Here is a 21,541-nt window from a genome sequence, read left to right as displayed (position 1 = left end):
CATTGCAGTGCGCGGGCTTCTTATTGCGGTGGCTTCTCTTTGTTACAGAGCATGGGTTCTAGACACGCAGGCTCCATAGTTGTGGCACGTGGGCTCAGTAGTTGTGGCTTGTGGGCTCTAGAGCGCAGGCTCAGTAGTTGTGGCGCATGGGCTTAGTTGCTCCGCAGCATGTGGGATCTTCCCGGACCAGGGCTCGAACCCATGTCCCCTGTATTGGCAGGCGGATTCTTAACCGCTGCGCCACCAGGGAAGTCAGAAAGAGGATTATTGAAAACAGGCTAATGTAGTAAAAAGGAATGAATTATTGATACACGTAACAACATGGATGAATCTCAAAATAATTATGCTGAGTGAAAGAACCTAGACACAGAATACTACATACCGTATTGTCCCGTTTATATAAAAGTGTAGAAAATGCAAACTAATCTATAGTGACAGAAAACAGATTGACTAGTGGTTGCCTGGGGATGAGGAGGGCAAGGAGCAGTGAAAGAGGAAGATTACAAGGGGCACAGGAAAGTTGGCAGTGACGAATATGTTCACTCTTGGTTGTGGTGATGGTTTCATGGGTATATACATATGTTAAAACTTTTCAAATTGTATACTTTAAATATGGCCAGTTTACTGCATGTCAATCATACCTTAATAAAGCTGTTTTAAAAAATAAACTAATACAAAACAAAAAAGGAAATGAAATCAAGAAAGTACATTGAATTAAATCAATACAAGATAATTCAAAAACAAAAGCCCTGCTATTATCTTTTAAGTCTGCTGCCTAGAAGCAGCTTCATCATAACTGATTATTTCTTAAGGTCCCTCCTGGGGGGGCAAAGAGCAAGTAAGGAGGTGTGGTGTGAGGCAGGGAAGACTGACCCAGGTGGGAATCAACTCTGGGAAAAACCAGGGCAGGACAACTGCCAAGGTTATTTAACCTCTGGGTTTTATTTAGATCTTTAAAAATATGATCAAATATTCTTCACTTTCAAGATCTGAAGACTTAAATTCTAGAAATTCCTTTGTATTGATTTGCATGTAAACGTACATTATTATTTTGAGAAAAAAAAAATTTTTTTTTGTATTTATTTATTTACTTTGGCTGCGCCGGGTCTTCATTGTGGCACTCGGGATCTTCATTGCAGCATGCTGGATCTTTAGTTGCGGCATGCGGACTTCTTAGTTTCGGCATGCATGTGGGATCTAGTTCCCCAACCAGGGATCGAACCTGGGCCCCCTGCATTGGGAGCGCAGAGTCTTACCCACTGGACCACCAGGGAAGTCCCCTATTTTGAGAAATTTTTAAAATTTTAGTTCTTCAAAATTGAATTTACACATTTCAAATTATCTTTGACAAATACAGGAAATGTCAAATTATGGCTTGTCATCTTTGGTTCTAATTTGTATTTTTGTTCAAAATTGTATTTTTTCCTATAGACTCTTGTCTGAGGTCCCTGTATAAAGAAAAAGATGACTGAGAAAAATACTATCTGTGTGAAAATCCAGGAAAAGTAGTTGGTCATGTTGCTGACAGTAACTTCTGAAACTTTTGTATCATGTGGGTTAAACTAGGACGCCCATGAAGTAGTGACCAAATGATGCTAATTACATGCAGTAGTGGCTTAGTGAACTTTTTAAAATGAGTTGGCGATTATAAATTCTCTTCCTGGAATGTCTGGCTTTCTCTCAATTGAATTTTTTTTTCTTTTTTTTTAAGAGTATATTTTATTTATTTATTTTTTTAAATGAAAGCTTCTTTCTTTCTTTATTTTTGGCTGTGTTGGGTCTTCGTTTCTGTGCGAGGGCTTTCTCTAGTTGCGGCGAGCGGGGGCCACTCTTCATCGCAGTGTGCGGGCCTCTCACTGTCACAGCCTCTCTTGTTGCGGAGCACAGGCTCCAGACGCGCAGGCTCAGTAGTTGTGGCTCACGGGCCCAGTTGCTCCGCGGCATGTGGGATCTTCCCAGACCAGGGCTCGAACCCGTGTCCCCTGCATTGGCAGGCAGATTCTCAACCACTGCACCACCAGGGAAGCCCTCTCAATTGAAATATCTTGACCAAGATTATCAGCAGTGGGAAAACGGGGTGGTTTTCCTTTTTTTTCCACCATCAATATAATATGATTAGATGAGGATTTTGTTGGGCTGTTCCTTTGAAAAAAGATTTAATTGTCGCTATCAATAAAGATACTTTAAAATACTGGCTATCAGTTTCTTTTCTTTTTTGGAAGGGGGATTTAGAGCTTATGGCTTAAAGCAAACTTTTGAAACATTTAATAGTGATAAATTTGCAACATTCTATTTCAGTTTTTTAGAATCGCATTATTTAATTACTTTAAAAAAATCTTGATTTAACATGTTTTCAGTGTTTAGACAGTCTTACTAAGTTTAGATGGGTTATATCTATCCTTAACATGTGAAACTTCCTTATTACTTATAATGTGCACTAACTTAAATATTGACAATTTTTTTTCCAGTGGTTCAACTTGAATTCTCTCTTGACGGGTCCAGAATTAATATCGGACACATACCTTGCACTTTTCTTGGCTCAGTTACAACAGGAAGGTAAGTAAAGACTGAACATTTAATGTTACCTTTTGAAGTAGCCAAATAAAACTATCTCATGAGAAGTGAGTGTAACAAGGAGCTTCCCTGGTGGTGCAGTGGTTAAGAATCTGCCTGCCAATGCAGGGGACACGGGTTCGAGACCTGGTGCGGGAAGATCCCACATGCCGTGGAGCAGCTAAGCCCGTGCGCCACGACTACTGAGCCTGCGCTCTAGAGCCTGCGAGCCACAACTACTGAAGCCCATGTGCCTAGAGCCTGTGCTCCGCAACAAGAGAAGCCACCGCAGTGAGAAGTCCGTGCACCGCAATGAAGAGTAGCCCCCGCTCACCACAACTAGAGAAAGCCCACACGCAGCAACGAAGATCCAACACAGCCAAAAATAAATAAATTAATTAATTTTTTTAAAAAAAAAAGTGAGTGTAACAATATTGTTTTTATGGCAGTGGCAAGGATATAATTTTTATGTTTTACGTGGTGAGCTTTAGGCTGTGATTTGGATGATACTGCTCATTTAGCATTCTTGCTGACACTTGGCCCTCCCCTGGGGATGCTGATTTCTTTGCAGCCCTTCTACAGTAATGGTTCTTTTGTCTTCCATACCCAACATACCACAGAGCCAGGGGAGGTGTAGGTATTCTTCTTGCTCCTCCTTGCCCCTTCTCGGCCACTCTTCTTCCTTAAAAACTCCAGGTTCTTTGAAATACATGTCACGAGATTAAACTCTACCCCATGCTCTTGTGTAGTCTTTTGCAGTCTGATCTTTCTCCTTTTCTATTGCAGATTTTAGGATCTGACTCACTGTCATCTCTCTACTTCAACTCCTTTCATCATTCTTGGTGATTTCTACATCAAAAATCAATCCAGTTCAACCTCTTCTTACTTTCAAAGATCATTTTCTTCACTCTTGCTTTGCCATTACTAACAACTGTACCCCCTTCAAATCCCAGTTACAAGCATCCTACTCTTTGACTATTGCTTCCTATGTTTATACCATATTTTCGGGTTTTTTTATTTCCAACAATTCTTTAAACCCTACTACAAACCTAAACATTCCCCTTACATCCTTAAATCCTGTATCACCCTGCTTATTTCCGGTAACCCATCATTATAATAACTCTGTTGCATTTCTCAACTCCTTTGTCCTTCTCTCCCTCCATCATACTTTTATGACAAAATCCCAACCCTGGTTAAAACCCAATCTTGGGCTTGTACAATCCTCCACCAGAACAGCTGAACATGGCTAAAGATAAAATATGATTTATTTTCCTTTAAATTTATAATCACAATTTTTTTTTTTTTTAATTTTTATATGATCACAAATTTCAAATGAGCCTTTAGTGCTGCTTGACATCCCTACTATGTTCTCTCGGTTGGTTCACTTACCACTGTCCAAGATGATGATTTCACAACTTCTGCCTTCAAACCTCTAACCACTCCCCTCCCCCTTCCTGACTCCTAGCTTACGGCCTTCCTTTATAGTCTACTACGAAAACAGGAGCAACTAAAAGAGAACGTCCTCATTTTTCTACCAGCAATCTATCACCTTGTTTCTATCTCTACCTGTGCTTTGAGTCTACTAAAATAGATGAATTGTCCCCTGTTCCTAACCAAGACCAACCTCTCCACTTTGGGGCTAGGTCCCAGCTCCTCCCACCTACTCAGGATCTTTGCTTCTGCTTTTGTCACTCCACTCTCCTGTGTGATTAGTTTCCCCCTCTTTTCTGTATTATGTCTATCAGCAGAGAAATCCACTTTTTCTCGCCATTGAGTAAAAAGAAAAACATCTTTAACACCAGGAAACTCCAGCTGTCTCCCATTTTTATTTTCTCCTTAGAATCATCTCTAGTGTGTTGTCTCCTATTCATGAACTCATTCCGGTTACACTGTCATAACCAATGTGTCACTGAAAACCCTCTTCTCAGTGTCACCAGTGACCTCCACATTTGCCACTGCCAGTATTCAATTCTCAGTCTTCCTTTGACCTCATCTTTTTTGAGGGTATAGTTGATTATATCCTCCTTTAAACAGAACAAAACAAAACTTTCTTACCAAGAATTTCAAACAAGTATAAAGTATGGAAAATAATGTGATGGATCCTCTTGTACCCTTCTCCCAGCCTCAACAAATATCTCATGGCCAGTCTTGTTTTACCTTTACCCTACCCACTTCCTTTTCCAGTTTATTTTGAGAAAATACTAATTGTCTTATTATGTTCTTTGTAGGTGTCTTTTTAATTAAAACCTTTAAAAATCTTTAAAAAACAAGGACTCTTTAAAAAATATATATATAATACTATAATGACACATAGAAATTTAATTACAATTCTGTAATAACATCAACTAATAACATCAACTAGCCAACCAGTGTTCAAATCTCCAGTCTCCTTGGATGATTCTTCTGGGTTTTTTTTGGGTTTTTTTTTACAGTTAAAGCAGGTTGAAATAAGGTTAATTGATTCCATTGGATTGCTGTGTCTCTAAAATCTATCTATAGGTTTCTTCTCCTCTTAATTTTTTTCCTTGATTTATTCTTTTGAAGAAAATGGGTCTTTTGTTCTCTTTCCCACGTTCTAGATTTTGCTGGTTGCATCCTTTTTTTCCTCTGAGCCCTGGATGCCCAATAGCCTGGTCCTTATATCTAGAGGCTTGATCAGATTCAGGTTGATTTTGGGAGGACAGAATTCTCTTTACAGATGGTGGTGTCTACTTATCTCTCTTTTTGTGATTTGGGTAGCTGTTGATGATCAATGCCTAGTACATTATTTCATCGAAGACTGCAAAATGGTGATATCAGATTCCTGTCATTCCTTCATTTATTAGTTGGAGGACTTCTATACAAATAAACTTTCCCTCGTCAACTGTTTGGTTATCCTGAAGTATAGTTCATATAGAAAAAGCAGGATAAATATTTCTTTTATCAGTTTTTTAAACAAGTCGGTTTCATAGTATCCTTCCTCCAAAGGTAATTGGTTTGTTTCTGAAGTGTCATTGTAAACAAATCCATTAAAACCATAGTTCATATGGTTTAGTCCACTGTAATTATTATTCATGTTGATACTCAAAATTGTCCCATCTTGGATGAGTGGGAACCTTTTGAACTTGACTCCCAAGCTTCTGAAATGACCACTCTAGCCTTTTGAAGCCCTTCTTTCTCATATAATAAGAATTTTCAGTCTTATCTTGTATATTTCCTGCCCGTTTAGTAATGGTGGTTAGAGATCACAGTCTGGGCACTGGCATGCTTATTGCTGCCAGGCTGGTTGTCATGTACCTCTCTCCAGTTTACATGTAAGATCATAGTGTTGTAACTTCTTTGATTTTATATACTTGTATCCCTTTTCTTTTATGCCTAAAACCTTTGTTCCTAGCTATATCCTCCCTTCTTGAAATACTGTCTACACAAGGCTTCCAGGCCTCTGTGGAGGTTTACCTGCTATCATTGGCTGCTTCTTTCAGATTCCTTTTATGGATCTTACTCTTTTCAATCTCTAACTAATGAAGTGACCCAGAGTTCAGTCCTTGGACAACTTCTTGAGTGTTGTCCCATTATTTTAAATATCATCTCTAAATAAAGTCTATCTGCCAATAATTTCTTAGACTTTTATCTTCTGCCTAGACATCTACACTGAACACCAAACTCCTAACTTTGACATCTCCACTCAGAAGTCCAGAAAGCATTTCAAACTGATCATGTCCACAAAAGATGTATTTTTTTTTTCTCCCCATATATGCTATCCCTCAGGTTTTCCATTTTAGTAAGACCCACTCTTCTTGCACGCTGGTTCCTATATATTTTGTTGATGAAGCAGCCTAGAGTGCTCTTTTTAAAATGTAATGCACATTGTAGCACAGCTTCATTCGTCAACCCTTCCGTGGCTTCCTAGCACACGTAGAATGAAATCTAATCTTGAGTGAAACCCAAGATCCTTACGGTGCCACCTCCATAAGGCAGCTTCTGCCCCTCCTGATGCTCTGCGTGGAAGAGCATCGCGAGCTGACATAGTTTATTCTAGAATCTAGAAACAGTTTTATTGGCGTTAAACATGTTAAGCAGTCTGAACTCTGAGCACACTTGTCCTTGTGAAAAACAAATGTTAAGTGTATTATGATTTACTCTTTTGAGTTTTTCCAGTAACAGTCCTTTTCATCTTTGTTCATTTGTTTCATTATCTGTTAATGCTCACAAAGAATATCCATAACAAGCACCAAAGTTGAAGAAAATATATGGTAGAAAAATGTAAATTGAGGGACTTCCCTGGAGGTCCAGTGGTTAGGACTTTGCACTTCCAATGCAGGGGCCTGGGTTCAATCCCTGGTCAGGGAACTAAGATCCCACATGCCACGTGGTGCAGCCAAAAATAAGAAATGAAGAAAAACGTAAATTGATTAGAATGAGTTAGGTATAGCCCACCCTTATTTAGCTATTGTGTGGCGTATCCAGCTGGGAAAACCCTGGCTTTCTAGAATCGTATTTATAAAAAATTACACTGGGCCAGTGTAATTTTTTCAAAACATGAACTGCATCTTCAACACCTTGACTAGATTTGGGATATTGGCTTTCCAGCTCCTGTTTTCAGTTTGGAGGGATGTGTATGTGTCAGTGTCAGAGTCAGGGGCAGCTATTTCCACAGATGACTCATTTTACCCATATTACATATTATTACACACATCCTCTGCTTGTGTCCTCAAATAGCCCTCCGAGGAAGGTACAGTATAATCTATGTAACAGTTGAAGAAACCAAGACATAGATGGGTAAAGGGGTTTACCAGAGGCCAGGCAGCTAGGAAGTAGAAGAGATAAGGGATTAAAACCCAGGTCATCTGATTCCAGATTCCATGCTCTTCTTATTCCTTTCCTTGCCTCTCTGTTATCATTTAGTGTAACCTACTTGGTCAAGCACTGTTTTAGTAGATCCCTTTACAGATTCGATTAGTTCTCATAGTCACTCGGTGAAATGGCTGTTCCCATTTTACAGGTGAGGAAAGCAAGGTTCAGAGACTAAGTAATTTGTCCTAGATCACCCCACTAGTAAGCGTAAGATGCATTATTTGAACCCAGGTACTCCTGACTCCTCAGTCTGTGTTCTTCCCACTGTTCTGTGCTGCCTGTCTATCTACTGTCATTTTTAATCAGTTTTGAATGACTTGCTCACTGTTTTAGTTTATTTTTGCCTTTTTTTTTTTTTAGGTTATTCTATATTTGTTGTTAAGGGTGACCTGCCAGACTGTGAAGCTGACCAGCTCCTACAGATGGTCAGGGTCCAACAGATGCATCGACCAAAACTTATTGGAGAAGAATTAGCACAACTCAAAGAACAGAGGTAAAATTGAGCTTGCAGTATGGAATATATGATAGTATTTCATTACAAAAATTAAATTTTCATGCTTACACTGAAGATGTGGTCCTTTTATTATTGGTGATTTTTTTTTAGACCTTTATGTTTTAGTGAAGTTTATTGGTTTAACTGTGGATCAACTCTGAATTATTTAAATATACTAACTTAGATTCACATCACAATAAAACCTTCGTATTATTAGACCTTGTCTGCCGGAAAATGTGTAAGTTTTGACTTACATAAGAATCTTTGCTTTATATATGTCTCTATGTTATATCTAAAATAGAAGAGTGGTCTGCAGTTATTTTTAGTGCTTTTATTCTTTAGAGTCCAGAAAACAGATCTAGAACACGTCTTAGAAGCAAATGATGGATCAGGAACGTTAGACGCAGATGAGGAGGATCTGCAGAGGGCTCTGGCGCTAAGTCGCCAAGAAATTGACTTGGAAGATGAAGAAGCAGATCTCCGCAGGGCCATTCAGCTCAGCATGCAAGGTAGGGACGTCCCGACACGTACTTTATTCACTGTTGAAGAATTGATTCAGATCATTCTTAGTTCTTCTGGAAGTTCATGTACTATTGGTAGAAGTTCTTGGACAGTCACTGCAGAAGCAATAGCTATGTACAATCAGTTATTGTTTTTTAGATTCCTTTTAAAACAACTTTTTACAGCTTGTGTTATATTAGGACTAGTTTTATTTTTATTTCTGGTTATTCCACTTGGTTATAATACTGTGCTAACACAATAGCAAACTGAGGTTAATCATTGTGAGGTCAGTGGGCCCTTAGCCAGACCAACTGTTCTAAAAATGTATGCTAGTGGACATGAAGGAAGGCCTGGACAGAGAAAGTAAATTGATTTTACAAAACTCTAACACTTAGTGGCTGTGCAGCTTACAGCTTAAGCCCACTTTGGTGAGCCCACTTTTTTAGTGATATAAGCCCATCAGCTGAGAGTAAAGATGCATCCCTCAGGGAATCCAAGCTGAGGGAGTTGTCTGGGATGTTGCTCAAAGGGGCTTACTTAAAAGTGTGAGGGGTTTTCTTTTTTCTTTTTTTTTTTTTTGGTACTTTTTGTCTAATTAACGTGAATTTGCCTTTTACTTTCTAATGAAATTACTTGTCAATTGAATTCCTTAAATATCTAAATAAGGAATTCAGAGGTGTGCCAGGAGGCTCATGAGTACTCCATATGGTGTGCAGGCCCATTTTGGATTAGTAGAGCCCTGCTAGATTAGCCCAGTAACGAACAGACACCAGCTTTAATAGTTTTAGATATTTTTGTATACTTTACTCTTCTTTCCACTTTGTTTCACAGTTTGTGCAGAATCTCTGATTGGTGCAATAATGCAGTAAGAACATGGAAACATACTTAAGTTGCTGTAGTACCCAAATGTTTGAGGATAGAGGGATACAGAGAATGGGTTTGTTTTATGATCATCCACTTTGAGTTGCTTCTAGGAATTCTATGCCTTTGAAAGTGCAGATTCATTTCTAATAAGAGAGCATGCAAGTGTGGCGTTAATTACTTCTCCTACCAAGTTGGTCGTTGGGCTTACCTCCTCACATCCACTACATCACAGATGGGTAACAGCTTGGGTTGCAGTGGGCACAAGTTAGATTTGAACTGCCTTATTCAGATTCTCCCTGAGACTTTCAGAGCCTTTCTGACATTTACAGAATGGTACAGAGTATTTTTGAGAAGAAAACTTTTCAAAAGTTCCTTCACATAAGTATAAACATATTATTGCTTGAATTGGTAAATAAAATAGTTTTTTGTTCTGTTTTATTTTGTTTTCAGGTACTTCCAGAAATATATGTCAAGATAGTCCACAGACGTCAGGTACACATCTTACTTCAGAAGAGCTACGGAAGAGAAGAGAAGCCTACTTTGAAAAGTAAAGTAGTTGGTACAATATTAAAATTGCATATTTAATATTTACCTTGGCTGTTTTGTCTATTTGTAAACATACAGCTTTGACTTAAACCATTTATTTTATTGAGGGTTCTCTCCTTTTTTTAAAATACTGGTTACTGCCTGACCCTATGAGCATTTGAATGTATTTTTTAAAAATTTGTAGCTAATAAACTGTGAAATCAAATATAGTTTTAGGGGAAAACTTTGCCCCAGTACTAATTAAATTTACATGAAATAGGGTGAAGGAAACCCTGTAAAATTCGTCATCAAAAGGAAAATGGAATTGGGTCAAGGCAAGAGCAAAGCCTAATGATCCTTTGAATGTACTTCTTGGTTACCTGACCAACCCTGCAAAGTTCTCTTGTGAATTAATAGGAAAAACAGCATTTGCGGTAGGGGAACACACCCCCAAATAGAGGTGATGGTGAATTGCTCCACTCATTGCCACAGTAGGGGGTTACTGCAGGCCCATCAGCATCAGGGACGTGAGGGTAACCATAAATCTGAATCATCAGCTCCTAAAACCTAACTTTGTGCCCAGGTTTATAAGTGCTTTCAAAATAGAAATTTCACCTATAAAATTATCCTTTCCAGTAACTGTCACTCACAAGTCTTCATCCCTTTTTCTTTTTTTAATAATATAACTTCATCTTAAGATCACAAGATCTATAATGATATTCAGATCCTCTGATCCCAGGTCAGAAAACAAAGGCCAGTGGCTGAGTCTGGCCTATTATTTACTATATTTCAACAATTCTAAGGTGTACTTTTTTTCACATTTCAACATCTCTGCAATTCAGAAGACTCGTACACATCAGAGTTGGTAGTACTTTAGTAGTATCTAAAATGTTAGAGCATTTTACATTTGATGGTATAATGAAGATAATATTTACTTTGTTTTCTGTTTTTTTTTTTTTTAAGTCACAGCTCAGAAGTATATGAAGGAAAGTTCTGATCAACTGACATCCTCTTAATGTGAGATATTTCTAGTCTTTATTCAGTGATAGATTAATGGATTTAATTATGTATAAAATTTCAAAATAGTGCTTATTAGTGCTTGTCACTCCCTTTTAAATTTTAAAATTAACTTTTTTTATTTTTTAATTATGATAAACTTCAAATTTATATAAAAGTAGAGAAACCGGCATAAGGAACCCCTATTTATCTGTTGCCCAGATTTAACAGATATCAGCACATGGGCCATCTTGTTTTTTTTATGCCCCCATCTCCCATGCTTTCTACTCTCCCACCCCCAGGGTGGGATTATTTTGTAACAAATCTAAATCATCATACTGCATCTGTATTAATTTCCGTGTGTGTCTCTAAAATATATGCTTTTTTCTTAATATAGCCAAATGCTCTTGCCATACAATAATGGAATAATTATCACATGATAATTATTAATGGTAGTTCTATAATATCATCAACTATCTAGTTATTGCTAAAAATAGCTTTAAATGTTTAATTTGATAAAAAATAATATTTTGGAAAATTTATTTTTAGAGAGATCTAAATTAAAAAACAATAATCCTACCTTTAATAACTGATGTGAGTGTTTTGGCAGTCACACGCTTCTAGTCACACAAACGCCCATATATTGTGTATCAGTTATACCCATTTTCCCATGAGAGTAAATATTCTTTGTAATAGGCTATGTTATATTTCATAAAATGAATTTATGTATCACAATTTATGAACCTTTTGATTTTTGCTATTATAATTAATAATGCAATGAACAATCCTTGTATTGACTTTATGCCTCAAATCTCTCATCATTTCTGCTAATTATTCTGAGAATTTCAGACTACTAAGTTAAAGGACATGAACATTTTTAAGGCCTTGGTACAGATTTCTAAACTGCTCTCCAGAACAGTTTCCAAGTGATAACTTCTGCCATGCTTTTTTTCAGACTTCAATTTTTTCCAGAACAAAATGGTCCAAACAGACATACTTTATAGAGAAACTGTAAAATTCACAAGTACGTGTAAGAAAAAGAAAATGTCTTTAAAATATAAAAACAAATCCCTCTTTTTTTAAAAAAAAGTTTTTTAGATTTTTTGGATTAAAAATGTAGAATTTCCAATGAGTTAAACTTTTTAGAATACAAAGGATAATGCAGTAACATTCCATAATGACTAAGTGAGTTATAACAAGCACAATGCCAGCTATAACTAATGCAGGTGTTTTATTCAATGTTGCACCCTTTTTTAAATGTTTGAGTCTCCTTTCTGACTGGGGGTTGTTGATTGGGTAAGAAAGTACCGTGATGGTTTCCAGCTTCGGCTTACTATCCTCTGCCTCCTGGTTTGGCCTTGAAAATACTGGTGAGAACTTGAGTAGAACTAGAGAATATTTTACACAGTTACTTGTTGCTGAGAAGAGTTAAGAGCTAACTTCTTGGGGTTTCTTTTTAACTTTGGCTAGCATTCAGAATCTTGTAGGACTCATTAGTGAAGGAGCTGAGAAACTAATTTTTGCCTTTCAGTAGAATTCCTGATTACTAAACCTACATGGGTCCTTGTCTCAATAGCTTCTATTTTGGAGAACTTGGCTCTAAGGTTATGAAGCCATTTCTTCCCTCTGATCCTTTCCAAACTGACCCTGGTGCTAATTTGTTTTTCATTGAAATTTATAGGTTTTTTTTTTTCCTGTAGAGTGTTTGAAGCTTCACACTTAATATAGTAGCCACAGTGTTCATGTATTAAGCATGAAAATGCTGTTGAAAGTCTACCTGTTACAAATTCATAGTTTATGAGTAAGAGTTGTTAACTGATATTTTCATAGCCATGATATTTTTTCCAATGGTAATCTCCAAATCCATGGTACCTATCATAAAACCCTGAGAAAAACTCTGCTGTGTCAGCTATATCATTGTAAAACCTTAACTCACATGTTATGTGCATCGGATGAGGCAGTGTGTAAAACTGTTCTGTAAACTGTGAAGTAGCCTACAGGTATATGTCAGTGTTATTAATGCCTTCTCCAGGTGTAGCTCTGAAATGATTCAGATTCTTTCTTTCTGTCACTAAAAAAGTGTTTCCCAACAAGGAGGGAAACAAATGTTTTCATAGCCATGGATTGCTATGATTTTTTTTGATTGCCTAGTATTTGAGCTACCACTTCAGTGGCGTGGCATAGTTTATCAGGGTTCAGTTTAAGAAACAGAAACGACTTAGAGATGTTTTAAGCAGAAAAGAATTTGATACATAAATTAAGGGCTTACACAACGTTGGGAAGAACTGGAGGGGCACGCTGTAGGCCAGGCCTCCAGAATACCACAGACCAACTTGTTGGAAGAGCTGCAACGCTGCCCCAGGTGGATGATGGGGAATCAGGATATCAAGTTTAAGAACACACTGCTTTAGCTGTGATCCTAGCATCAAGAAGCTGCCACCACAGTTGCCTAGACATGGGAACCTGAAGTCTGGCCCCCACTGAAACTGCCAGGAAGCAGAATTCTGGAACTGGCATCTCCATGGCTTTACTTGCCAGCAGAGAACAACAAAAGCGGCAGGAAGATGGCTGTGCCTCATCGGCCTTGTAAATCTCATGCAAGTGTTTAATTGGTAACCAGAACCCTAGCTATAAAGCAATCTAAGACATGTAGTTTTGAGTTTCCCAGCCTCTGTCATACCGAAGGCACGTTAGAAGGCACAGTGAGAATGGATGCTGATTTGCTACTTGAACATGTTCCATCTTACAGTGTCATCACATACGAAAGGGGTCAGAATTGTTTCAAGGTTGGCAGTTGATTTACTTCTCACTTTAAAGTAGAATAAAGGTTATCCGTCTAAAGTCTTTGTCTCACCAGTCACTCGCTTGCATTCTGACATACTTTCTTGAATGGAGGGGAAGGAGGGCATGGAGAGGATGTGCCAGGAATTCCCCTCCTCACAGCCTGTCTTTCTTGTGCCATGTTCCAGAATCAGGGTATGCAGGGGGAGCCCTGTGCCTACGTGTCCCTCATTAGCCACGCTCACCAGAGTCATAAACCCGTGCACACGTCAGTGTCTGGCTCAAAGGCCAACAGGGAGAAACTGGAAGTCCCACTGGCTGAATTTGCTTTGTTGCTCATATTTAAAACACAGGATTAAGAGGGACCCTAGAAAAAAATATGCTATTCTTTTCATAGTGTTACTGGTCATCTTAAAATTCTGCTTCCTTTAAAAATCCTTTTAAGCATTTTTTGAAAGCTATAGATTCTTGCTTAGATTGTCAGATGTTTATATGTTTTGGTTTTTAAATTTTTAGCATATACATATGTACATATATGAAATAATTTAAAATTTACGTCAAAGCAGAAATAGTTCACAGAGCTCCTTATACCCTCCACCCAGATTCCCTAATTGTTGATATTTCTGAACCACTTGAAAATAACTTGCAGACACAGTTTCCCATTACATCTCTCAATACTTCAGTGTCTATTTTCTAAGTACAAGGACATTCTCCTACATGTTTATATCATAACTGTCATATTTAAATGTTTTAATATTTGGATTATGACATTGATTTTCCTTTTGCAAAAAATATAGGGAGAACTTACTTTAATGCTACAGGTATTACTGGAACTTGATAATGCAGGTTAAATAGTTGTTTTCTTTCATTCATCAAGTATTTAGTGACAGGCACAATTTTAGGCACTGGAGAAACAAACAGGATAAACTTTGCGCTCTTGTTAGTTGTCACTGTAAAGAGGGAGACAGGCAGAAGAATATCTGATGGTGATAAGTTTATGCTGAAAATTAAAATGGAGTGATGAGCGCGTGAGGGCGCCAGGTGGCTGCTTTAGGCGGGGTGGTCAGGAGCGGGAGCTCTGAGAAGATGCTGAAGCCCAGATCTGGTGGCAAGAAGGAGCCAGCCATGGAAAGGTCAAGTTAACTCGCATGGTAATTTGAGATGCTTTATCTTCTCAAAGGTGCTTATTTTCAGTGACTTCCAACAATATTAAGGATCTGTAAACCAATACATTTGCATAAAAATAGCTACCAGTGACTCCTTTTGTACAATGTGTTATTTTTATGGTGAAAATACCTACCCATTAATTTGCCTGATAAATTCAAATTTTCTAAGTTTTCTAGGATCAGCACTGTGATGCTTTTCAGTAATTTATATGAGACTGATTGCTCTTTTTTTTTTAATTGAAGTATAGTTGATTTACAGTGTTGTATTAACTTCAAATGTACAGCAAAGTGACTGAGTTTTAGATATATATATTCTTTTTCAGATTCTTTTCCATGAGAGGTTATTACAAGATATTGAATATAGTTCCCTGTGCTATCCAGTAGGACCTTGTTTATGTATTTTATAGATAGTAGTGTGTATCTATGAATCGCAGACTCCTAATTTATTCCCCCCCCCCTTCCCCTTTGGTAACCATAAGTTTGTTTTCTATCAGACTGATTGCTCTTGCCTTCTGTTGTGGTGTTCATGCCAGTGACTCTTCTGTTTTGTGGAACCATTTATTTTCCACATGAATATTTTTTCTCGTGGCATATTTATTCTAACGTTTTGTTTTTTAAATACACACTCACTCTTGAATGTTTCAGGCAGCAGCAGCAGCAGCAGCAAGATCCACCAGGACATCCATGTGAAAAGCCGAACACAAGTTCAGGAGCACTTGACAGTGATCTAGGTACGCCTCTCTGATTGTATATCCCATTTGTTACCTGCATGCTCTGTTTGACCCCCTGACTCCATGTGATTTTTGGCTTTATAGGCTTTTTTTTCTCCTCGCTTTCATTATATTGAAACTCTTGAAGGAATTTGTAATCTACCAAACTTTCTTGGATTAAGGAGCAGGCTAACTCCTTTGTGTATCCTTAAGTGCCCTTAAAGCACTTAAGCAATGTTTTGCTTTAAAATTGTAAAGATCACTTGCAACTTCACAGTAATTCGTACGTTCTCCAAAAGTTTCTCAGAGATAATGAATATTAGTAGGTGGAAAATAAGTTCATTTTACCGCTGGGAGAACTGAAAACACCTGAGTGTAGTCCGGATTACAACAAAGAAATCTAGAGTTACTCCTCAGGCCTTGGTTTAATAATAGGTCTTAAACTTTGGCCAATTATTGGTAGTAGAAATCGAGTGAGAAGGAAACTGTACATGACAAAGAACTTTTAAGTAGAGTATGTAAAGAACTCTCAAAACTAAAATAAGAAAACAATTCAAAAAGATGAGTGAAGGATTTGAACAGACACTTCACCAAATATATGGATGACAAACAGCACATGAAAGCGTGCTCAACATCACTAGTCATTAGGGAAATGCAAATTAAACCCACAGTGAGACACCGTTACACACCTACAAGAATGGCTTAATAAAAAAATTAAACTAACAATACCAAATGCGGCAAGAATCAGAGTAACTGGGGCTCATACATTGTTAGTAGGAACGTAAAATGGTGCAGCAACTTTGGAAAACGGTTTAGTATTTTCTTAAAAACTTAAACGTACACTTAACCATGTGATCCAGTAGTCACACTCCTAGGTATATAACCAAGAGAAAAGAAAATACAGGTTCCCACAAAATCTTGTATATGAATCCTTACGGCAGTTTTGTTCATAATAGCCCCAAACTGGAAACTGCTTACATGTTGTCCTTGAGCTGGTACATACCACAGAAACTGTGCTGCATCCAAACAGTGGACTACTATTAGCAAGAAAAAGGAATGAATGGGTACTTTTTCCTAATCATTCTGCTAAGTATAGCTAACAACCCTGGACATTTGTATAAAACAAATATAAGAAGAATCTGAAAGGTAGAAGACAGACTGGCTGAGAAGCTCAGGACCAGAGGAAGACATAGTGGTCAGTATTCTGGATTTTCTTTTTGCCCCAAGAAAAGCCTGCTCTATGGAGCCAAAAGGGACTACTTGGCAAGACAAAAACTTTTAGATAATAAACACTCTAGTCCAGCCAGCATGGACGAGGTAAATAAACTGGTCCTACTGCCACCCTACCCCATTGGCAAAGGCCAAGTAACATAATGAGGCACATCTCCCGCCTCTCCGGGCCAGAGTGGTGTCAGAAAAAGCCAAGTGGAGAGCTGGGATTTTCTTTTCCTCCAGGAGACAATGATGCCCCCTTTACCGTGGTGTCAGTGGTCTTAGGGAGCCTGGACTTCCACCCAGCAATAAAGAGGCATCCTTCTGGCTTGTCGCCTGGGTGATGTCAGAAGAAGTGTAGTGGAGAATCAGGCCGTCACTGATTCAAGGCAGTAATAAGGAGACCACCCCCACAGTGCCAGTGAGAGGCAGTAATGAGGCGTTCCTACCCCTCCCAATCAGGCAGGTATCAGTGGGAAGCCGGAACTCCCACAGATGTTCAACAGTAGTGGTCACACACACCCTCTCCCCATCTGGAAGCAGCGGGGCAGCACCCTTTTCTGCCACTGGTGCTCGTGTCAGAGGAGGCCTGCTGAAAGAGGAGATTTAAATAAGATTCACGGGACTTGCCTGGAGGCACAGTGGTTAAGAATCCGCCTGCCGGTGCAGGGGACACGGGTTCGAGCCCTGGTCTGGGAAGATCCCACATGCCGCGGAGCAACTAAGCCCGTGCGCCACAAATACTGAGCCCATGTGCCACAACTACTGAAGCCCACACGCCTAGAGCCCATGCTCCACCGTAAGAGAAGCCACTACGATGACAAGCCCACGCACCACAACAAAGAGTAGCCCCTGCTCGCCACAACTAGAGAATGCCTGCGTGCAGCAACGAAGACCCAACGCAGCCAAAAATAAATAAATAAATTATTTATTTATTTATTAAAAAAAAATAAGATTCACATTCGTATAAGATAATACCCAAAATATCCAGGATTCACTTAAAAATCACTTGTCATATCAGGAGCCTGGAAAATTTCAACTTGAATGAGAAAAGACAATCAGTAGACACCATCACCAAAATGACACTGATGTTAGAATTATCTGGCAAGGATTTTAAATTAGCAACCATCATAAAATGCTACAGTGAGCAGTAATGAACATGCTTGAAACAAATGAAAAAAATAGAAAGCCTTAGGAAAGAGATAGAAGATATAAAGAAGAACCAAATAGAACTTTTAGAACTGAAAAATAACAATAACTGAAATTTTGAAACTCAGTGGACAGACCCAACAGGTGGATGGAAGGACATAGAAAAGAATCAGTGTGACCTCGAAGACAGAACAGTAGATATTACCCATTCTGAGGAACAAAGAGAATTAGACTGGAAAAAATTAACAGAGCCTGAGACCTGTGGGGAAGATCTAACATTTGTGCCATGGGAGTTCCAGAAGATGAGAAAGAGGGTATAGCTAAAAAAGTATTTAAAGAAATAATAGCTTAAAATTCCCCAAATTTGGCAAAAGGTACCAACCTACGGATTCTAGAAGCTGAGTGAACCTCAAACAGAATAAACCCAAAGAAATCCATGCCAAAACACATCATAGTCTAACTTCTGAAAACTGAAGACAAAAAAAAAAAATCTTAAAATCAGCTAGAAACAGCTTGCTTACAGCAATTTGCATGACATCAGATTTCTCATCTGAAATCGTGGAGGTCAGAAGGAAGTGACACACATTTTTCAAGTGCTGAAAGAAGGGAAGTCTCAACCCGGAATTCATGAAAATTTTCTTCAGGAATGAAGGGGAAAATAATGGCTAAAGGAAGTTCTCTAAACAGAACTGTTAAAAAGTAATTTTGAAACGTCAAGAAGGAAAAAAGAACAGTAGAAAGAATAAAAATATGGGTAAGCACAATAGACTTTCCTTTTCAGTTTTCTAAATTACATTTGACGACTGAAGGAAGAATTGTAACATTGATTTGGTTTTTAGCGTAAAATATAGGAAATACTTAAGGCAGTTATAAACAGGGGAAAATAAAGGGAGGTAAGATTTCTAACTTTCATTTGAACTGGTATAGCCACTCTGGAAAATAATTTGGCAATTTCTATAAAAACTGAACATACATTGACCATGCAACCAGCAGTTATATTCCCATTTAATACCAGAGAAATGAAAACTTCCATCCATGCAAAAACCTGTACACGAATGTTCATAGCAGCTTTATTTGTCATGATCAAAAACTGGAAAAAAACAAATGTTCTACAGTAGGTGAATGGTTAAACACGCTGCGCTACCTCCATACCATGGATACGACTCGGGATTAAAAAGAAACCAACTGTGGACACATGCAACAGCTTGGATGCATCTCAAGGGCATTATGCTGAGTGCAAAAAAAAATCTCAAAAGATCTCGTACTGTATGATTCTATGTGCGTAACATTCTAAAAACGACATTTATAGAGATGGAAAGCAAATTAGTGGTTGCCTGCAGTTAGGGAAGGTGGGGGGGAAGAGAAGTGGGTGTGACTAAAAAGGGATGGCAGGAGGGAGATCTTTATGGTGCCATAACAGTTCTCTGTCTTGATTGCGGTGGTGGTGGTTACACGAATCTACATGTATGAAGTCCCAATATTCAGATTTAGGTTTGAGCTGTAGTTATGTAAGATTTAATTATTAGGTGAAATTTAGCCAGAGTGTACACAGGACCTCCCTGAACTATCTTTGCACCTTCCTGTGAGTAAATAATTATTTCTCAAAGCAAACTTTTTTTAACTAATTCATCATCGATAGACACAAAGTTAAATTTTCTTCCCCTTAGCTGAATGCTTTTAAGTGAAAGATGCCATACTGAAAGGCTACATACATAATGATGATTCCATTTGTGTTGACATGCAGGAAAAGGCAGAACTGTAGGGCAGAGAACTGATCAGTGGTTGCCTAGACTTAGGGCTTGGGGATTGACTACAAAGGGGCAGTGCGAGGGAATATTTTTGGTCAGTGGGACGGTTCTGTAGCTGGGTGGTGATAATGGTTATACCACTCTATGTATTTGTCAAAACTTACAGAATTATAAAAGAGTGGATTTTATTGTATGTAAACTTTAAAAATCAACAAAGGAAACTATAGTAGTCAAACAGTTTTGAAGAGCTTACCTTTTGATGACTTTGGAAATTTTCTAGAAGTTTCTAAGAAATATGTGTTTTATCCCCAACAGGTGATGCTATGAGTGAAGAAGACATGCTTCAGGCAGCTGTGACCATGTCTTTAGAAACTGTTAGAAGTAATTTCAAAACAGAAGGAAAAAAATAATACCTTTCACAAATCATTTAGATATTCAGTCTTTCCAATATTGTCCTGTGTGTTTACAGCATAGGGTCCATTTTGGTAATGTGTCAAAGAGAACAATTTTCAACAGAGGAAATAAGACTTAGGTGGTTTGCAAACAAAAAGCTGAGAGGGTGAAAAATACATCAGTTGTAGGACTAAATAATGATCCTCCAAACACTAGCCAAAGAGGCATTCAGCAATTAAAGAAATTTAAAATAGTTTTCTAAATGTTCTTTTTTCTTTTTTGAGTGTGCAATATCTAACATGTTTAAAATTAGGGCATTTTTCTTGGATCTTTTTGCAGACCAACTAATTATAACCAGCTATTGCCACAGAACTTTTCCCCCACATTTTATCTTCTTTTCCACCCTTCTGCATAGGGAATTTGGCTGACTTTCATCATCTAAAAGTTGTTCTTATTTCTCTTTAACCAAATTAACCTTTTAGGACAGTGTCTCTCCTCTGTGTTGGTAATAGTAACAGTTCCAGAAGGATAAGCTGTTTACCCTCTGACTATGTATTGTGCACTTGGGTGTTTTCTCATGTTATTTTCTCTGATCACAATTTCTCTGCTACGTGGTTTTCATTACTTTCTACAACTCTTTTGAAAGATGGTAATGTTTCTTGAGGTTTTGCTTTTTAAGCCCTCTAAGATGGGATCATTATTTCATGATTCTGGTGCATTCCTAAACTCTGAAATCAGCTCTGCGCAAGTATTTGAGAATAAATGAGAATTTTGTTAATGTGTGAGCACATCCTTTCCCAAATGCTTTGTGAATGTCTTCTCAGTTATGTCAGAACTTTATAGGTTTGTTGTAACCCTGTTTCCTGCACCTTGTTATTTCCTTTCCTTTTCCAATTGAGAAAAATAGGAGAAGCATAGTGTGCAAGTTTCCTTCCGTTGCAAAACAACATCCAGTGCCCACCATGAATGTATGATAGATAAAATTTGGCCTTCAATTTTAGTAGCAGTTTCATTTTATTTTTCCTCTTGTGACTGGAGCTGTCTGTTCTGTTTACAATTGAGTCACGAAGTGCAGATGTCTGCTTCTGCTGTACATCTTTTAGTAGGTATAGCTTGCCAGAGATAATGATCTAGAACATGAAAATAATTTAACAACAAAACTACATTTAAATTTATACTGTGATTTAACACGTGCATCATGTTTAAATAGCTTAGAATTACAGAAGTCACAGTACTTACTGGGTCTGTAAATAAGAAAGTCTTTAGTTTTGATAAACATTCTTTAATTGGGATGCAGAGTTTCTTGCTGGGTCAATGCAGTGGGATGATTTTGGTGAAAATTAATCATGTCTCTCTGAAATGGGCCTTTTAAATTCTGTCATCTACTCCCCTTCCTTCATTCTCCATCCCCTTTTGAAGCCCTTTTGAATGTTGAATTGTTCATAAGCTAAAATTTAAGAAGAAATTTCAGCGGACAACTTAGAAAATTAAAGTATGATATGTTGCCATATCCTGGTGTATGGCTACACACATTTTATCAGGGAAAAATTTTTGATGTAGGATTTATTGCTAACTGAAAAGAGATGAAAAACTGCCTTTTATTTATGATTATGAAAT

At 37.9% G+C, this 21,541-nt stretch overlaps 1 protein-coding gene across 5 annotated transcripts in view; it reads left to right on the top strand.

The window, feature by feature from the left end:
- The window catches only part of ATXN3 (ataxin 3), a 31,419-nt gene extending 10,693 nt beyond the window's left edge, over window positions 1–20,726 (top strand). For 3 of the 5 annotated variants that reach the window (XM_059914851.1, XM_059914848.1, XM_059914849.1), the window contains 6 exons: window positions 2,469–2,556; window positions 7,747–7,879; window positions 8,222–8,388; window positions 9,695–9,791; window positions 15,358–15,443; window positions 19,847–20,726. In XM_059914851.1, coding sequence (XP_059770834.1) covers window positions 2,469–2,556; window positions 7,747–7,879; window positions 8,222–8,388; window positions 9,695–9,791; window positions 15,358–15,443; window positions 19,847–19,941 — 666 coding nt within the window. In that variant the 3' untranslated portion in view covers window positions 19,942–20,726. Of the gene's footprint in view, window positions 1–2,468; window positions 2,557–2,951; window positions 2,973–7,746; window positions 7,880–8,221; window positions 8,389–9,694; window positions 9,792–10,732; window positions 10,787–15,357; window positions 15,444–19,846 lie in introns of those variants that run through there. The other 2 variants (XM_059914850.1, XM_059914852.1) reach the window with 2 other exon arrangements.
- The last annotated feature ends 815 nt before the right edge of the window (window positions 20,727–21,541 follow it).

Source organism: Balaenoptera ricei, chromosome 2 (genome assembly GCF_028023285.1).
Source record: "Balaenoptera ricei isolate mBalRic1 chromosome 2, mBalRic1.hap2, whole genome shotgun sequence".
Classification (NCBI taxonomy): domain Eukaryota; kingdom Metazoa; phylum Chordata; class Mammalia; order Artiodactyla; family Balaenopteridae; genus Balaenoptera; species Balaenoptera ricei.
The sequence above is the reverse complement of the archived record's forward strand: the minus strand, read 5'-3'. Positions and strand labels throughout refer to the sequence as shown.